This window comes from Eurypyga helias, unplaced genomic scaffold, assembly GCF_000690775.1.
Source record: "Eurypyga helias isolate BGI_N326 unplaced genomic scaffold, ASM69077v1 scaffold41719, whole genome shotgun sequence".
Taxonomy (NCBI): Eukaryota; Metazoa; Chordata; class Aves; order Eurypygiformes; family Eurypygidae; genus Eurypyga; species Eurypyga helias.
In genome coordinates, this window is record NW_010272334.1 from 1 (window position 1) to 5,137 (window position 5,137).

The 5,137-nt window shown below is 40.6% G+C and overlaps 1 protein-coding gene across 1 annotated transcript in view; it reads left to right on the forward strand.

Moving 5' to 3' along the window:
* Positions 1-3: 3 nt before the first annotated feature.
* Positions 4-5,137, forward strand: part of HEATR2 (HEAT repeat containing 2) — a gene marked incomplete at both ends in the record, with an annotated part of 27,549 nt that continues 22,415 nt past the window's right edge. The window contains 4 exons of the mRNA XM_010159091.1: positions 4-115; positions 549-733; positions 1,569-1,693; positions 2,268-2,383. Coding sequence (XP_010157393.1) covers positions 4-115; positions 549-733; positions 1,569-1,693; positions 2,268-2,383 — 538 coding nt within the window. The remainder of the gene's footprint in view (positions 116-548; positions 734-1,568; positions 1,694-2,267; positions 2,384-5,137) is intronic.

Here is a 5,137-nt window from a genome sequence, read left to right on the forward strand (position 1 = left end):
ACCCCCTACCTCACCGACGTTATCCGCATCCTCCAGGCCACCCTCCTCGACCAGTACGCCGAGGTCAGGCGGGAGAGCTGCAGGTGCGCCATGGCCTGCGCCCAGGCTATGCCAGGTGGGGCCTAGGGATGGGCAGAGGGGGGAGCAGTGGGTGATGTGAGCCTGCAGCCTCCTGGGGGGGCAGGGGCCGAGGTGGGGACCGGTAGGAGGTCACAGGGTTGAGCCAGAAGAGAGGAGAGAGATGAGAAGTTGCACACCCCCTCAGAGGTGTACTTTGCGGGCCTTGGAGGTTCTGTTGGAGAAGCAGCATGCCAGGGATGGATGCTGAGCAGTTACAGCTTGTGGGGAATAGTGGAAGGGGAGGGGGCTGGGGGAGCGCAGATGGGCTCGTGTTCAGCTCTAATATAGCACGAAGTTAAATCTGCATGCTGCGTAAATGCAGCGACATGAATCAGGTTGCTGTTCATAGTGTTACAGAAATGTTGCTCAAGATCTGTCACCCACTAAAGTGAGGCATGTTTGAAGTTTCTGTCTCTCTGCCCTAACAGAGCACTTCCATATGCAGTCAGAGTCACTGATAAAACCCTTAATGCAAACAATTTCACACCAGCACTACAGAGTTCGCATTGATGTAATTCAGGCAACTGGAACCGTGATACAGTTTGGAAATGGAAAGTCTGTGGATGATGTTCTGTCTCATCTGGCCCAGAGACTATTTGATGACATTCCCAAGGTGTGTTGTTTTGGGTTTTTTTTTCCTGCATTTATTTTAAATATGTCAGTGTGGGGTTTTTGGTATTTCTGTCCCCCCTCCTTGTCCCCCACCAATTTTCAGCTTTCATTCATTCAGTTGAGATACGTAAATACGTAATATATAGGTCTTGCCAATTGTAAACTGCCCAAAACCAAGGTTGGTGACCTACTCAGCCGCTGTCAAATTCTGTAGGCTGTTGAAGTTTGTAGGCACCTTTTTATTTTAATGGGTACCTTCAATTCTATCTTAAATTCTTCTGTCAGATCTCTCTGGAACTTGATTCTATGGCCTTTTCAGATGCTTAACACTTATGGTATTGGTCCCTTAATAAGATGCAATTGAAGCAGTAATTTTAAAATGTGCAACTTAATAATAACTAAAATATTTTGGGTTTTGAGTGAGTGTACTCACATTATTTAACTTAGGCTTCCTTTATAATGAACAGAGAAAATTGTCTTCTGGAAACATGCTTGAAAAGATTCACATTCTGGAGAAATATAGATTTCTTGCATTCTCAGAGAGATATTAACCATGAGAATTTAATGTGTTTAGAGTTAGTTTTGTATCTTGCCTTCCTCTTGGAGATGTGTTTTTGTGCAGCAAATAGCCTAAGACTAAGCCAGAGTGAGAACACAAGAGGGAGCATGATACCTTGCATGTTATTTGGGATGCTTGCTGCAAGTGAGGAAATCCAGGGTTCTTGTCATTTCTCCTGAGACTATTAATGCACTTTACTTAGTCTTAAATACCTAAAACTTTTTTTTTCCTGGTATTTTCCCAACATATTTAAATCAGGTGTTTTTAATCCATGTAGGTTCGACATGCTGTAACATCTGTCGTTGGAGAATGGCTGTTGCACCTGCGAGATAGATACTCTTATTTTCACAAGTTGATCCCTTTGTTACTTGGCAGCTTTACTGATGAAATACCTGAAAACATGTAAGTGGAACGCACACGCACACACCCTGTAGTTGTCTTACGTGGAAGTATTTCTGCGTTCAGAGATACATTGCTTGGAGGGGAAAAAAATAATCATGTGTTAAACCCCAAATTACAGCATTATATTCAGTAACTTTTGTTACCTTTTCCTCTTATGCTACATTCAATAAGGAGGGAGAGATGAAGACAGAGACAGAATTATCCTTAGGAGGAGGTGACCCCTGTTCACTGAATACAAAAGAAGCATAAACTCAACTTAATGTGCCTAGGTTAAATGGCAGGAAAAGCTGCATTTAAGAAGTCAGTTTTTCTGGAAGTCTCATTTTAGAATGTTCTTCTTTTGGGGAATGATGGTATGAAACTTTTATGTCTAGGAAACTGGCTTGGACTTACTGGGAAAAGATAGGCTTGCAGTGGGAGAAGGAGAATGAAGATGATCTGAAGGATAAGATGGATTTTAGTGTTTCACAAGCTCATTATCCCAAAGGAGCATTTAAGAAGTCAGTTTTTCTGGAAGTCTCATTTTAGAATGTTCTTCTTTTGGGGAATGATGGTATGAAACTTTTATGTCTAGGAAACTGGCTTGGACTTACTGGGAAAAGATAGGCTTGCAGTGGGAGAAGGAGAATGAAGATGATCTGAAGGATAAGATGGATTTTAGTGTTTCACAAGCTCATTATCCCAAAGGAGGTAAGTGTGGCACTGAAGGTGGTTTTTACTTCTTGAATAATCCCTGGCAGCTGCAGCGCAGTAATTACAGCGGAGTAGGATGTGTAGTATTCATTACAAGATGTAATATTAGTTAATGTATAGGGGTAGCATATATATAATATATAGCATATGTGTTCCTGAAGGGGGCCTACAAGGATGCTGGGAGGGACTTTATACAAGGGCCTGTAGTGACAGGACAAGGGGTAATGGGTTTAAACTGAAAGTGGGGAGGTTTAGATTTGATATCAGGAAGAAACTCTTCCTGGAGAGGGTGGGGAGGCACTGGGACAGGTTCCCAGAGAAGCTGTGGATGCCCCATCCCTGGATGTCTTCAAGGCCAGGCTGGATGAGCAACCTGGTCTAGTGGAAGGTGTCCCTGCCCATGGCAGGGGGGTTGGAACTGGATGGTCTTTAAGGTCCCTTCCAACCCAAACCATTCTGTGATTCTATGTATATAAAATTATTTAGATTATTTATATTAAACATAAGTTTAAAAAAAACATTTGTTCAGTAACTACATTCATTTTTTTTTCATTAATCCCAAAATGCATTTTGGAGAAAGAGTACATTAAAATATCTGCACTGAAAAAGAGGTAAGTTAGTGATGCAGAAGCAGCAGAAAGTTTTTTACATTAGCCAGCAGCCAGCTGGGGAAGGAAGGCAGGGTGAAAACCTGTGAGCTGAGTCATTGAATAATGAGACCTAGACACAGCATTAATGATCCACAGAACTGGCGTAGAAGAAAAATTTTCAGTGAATTGTTTCTCACTGCTTTGTGAGACACTAGGGTGCTAACTGAAATCTGCCAGCATACGTGAGGAACGTGGGAACAGAAACAGTGGTTTTCTTTATTCTATGCAAAACCCCAAGATAGACAGCATGGGTAGATTACTTTTTAGTACCGTATGATTTATAGGTAGCTTTAAAAAGATATGTTTGCAGTAGCTTGAAGCTTGCTTCCTCTCTCAGGTTCATAAAGTTAATGTTTAAAAATCCGCATATGGTGTTAGTGAGAGAGAGGATTTAAATGGGTCATTTATTGATTTCTATACTCACATTTAACAGAACAAAACCTCTTTTGGTGTGAAAGAACAAGTTCATGCTTGACTTGTGCCTACCTGACAATCACATCACAGAATACCCAGCAGCAAAATCCTTTCCATGACAGTGGGTTCCGGAGTCCTTTCTTCTTTGAAATTGCACACTTTTTTTTTTCGTTTAAAGTTGTTTTACTCAGTAATGCTTGAATGGAAGGGGAAGCGCTTCATAATGGTGACTGGTTTGACAGAACTGTTTAGCTTTGAAGACAGTCAAGTTGATCTGTTATCCTTTCCATGTTTCTTCTTTCTTCCTTATTTTATATGTGATATTACCTCAAGGATTTGTAAATGGTAAAGAATACTTTTACTTCCACTAGTGATGGCAGTCAGAATTTTTTAACATATGTAAACTGATGAAGTTGAGTGTCTGAGCTCCAGTCGCTCACTTTGTAACGGGGATGATATAGTTAAGGTCATAAAAGGCTTCGTGTGCTCGTCCTTGGAACAATTGTTACCGTCTGTATTGCTGGTTCTGTTACTGGTTCAGTTACTGGTTCGGTTTGCTCTAGGTGTGTGCTGGGTTTTGTGTGTGTGTGTAGAGTTGTGGGTTTTTCTTAGGAATATCTGTCAATTACTTCATAATTAAATGATACGTACTTTCTGAAATAATCTTGTTAGCACAATAAATATGTTTCATGAATTTGGGCAACATTCCAGCCCTGCCTTTAATTGACTCTTCATGCATCTTGCTTGGCAGAACAATGCAGTCAGGGCTTAACTGTGACATGTGTACACACACACATATATACACATAACAAAAGAACATTTTAAAGAAATCACCTGATAATTTGCAACTTGGGTCACAAGTTAATGGTGACTTTAAGATACAATTTCCTGCTGCTTATCTTTACTTCCAAATTGTGTGTCTTATTAATAGTCAGGCTTTATGTGACAAAAGAGGAGAAAAATGAGAGGCAAGGATGATTGACTACTTAATCTTACAGATACAGAACTTTATCGGGTTTACCTTAGTTTCAAGTAATAATTTATTGTGTCTTACCACAGACTCTGAGTTATTATTGTGTGTGTCCTTCCCCTCTGATTCCCCATTCCACTCTTTTTTAATATGATGTATTTTAATATTTTGTTGCCCTTTCTTCTGACGCCATTATTTAATGTTCTGGAATGTCTTTTTACAACCGAGTTTATAGTACGTTTTACTTAAAAATCTTTGTCCAACTGTCAAGCTAATGAACCTGGCATATGAGCCTCCCTGTGCTTTGATCTTGGGATGACAGATATTGCAGGTCAGAGGAAGAATAGAGTTAGACCTCATACCTGTTGTCACCCCACCAGCTGAATAGCTTTCCATTGAGCAACAGCAGTCGTTGCCTTAGGATACAGGTGCAGACAGTTTATAGCAGGGAAGTCTTTGACAGGAGTTGCTACAGGGATAAATGCCTGCATTTGAACATCTGAAATGAAGGAACTGCTGATAAAGAATGGTCCAAATTCTTTAAACAAAATTCTGCCTCAGGTTGAATAGGATGCCAGGCTGTATGTGCTGTCTCAGGCTGATTTCTTTGTTTGACCTTTTGCTATTCATTGACAGTTTTCATAATCAAAATTCTTATCCTCCATTGACAAAAGAAACAGCAATTCGTGTCCTGATGCTTGAATTTTATGGGGTCTT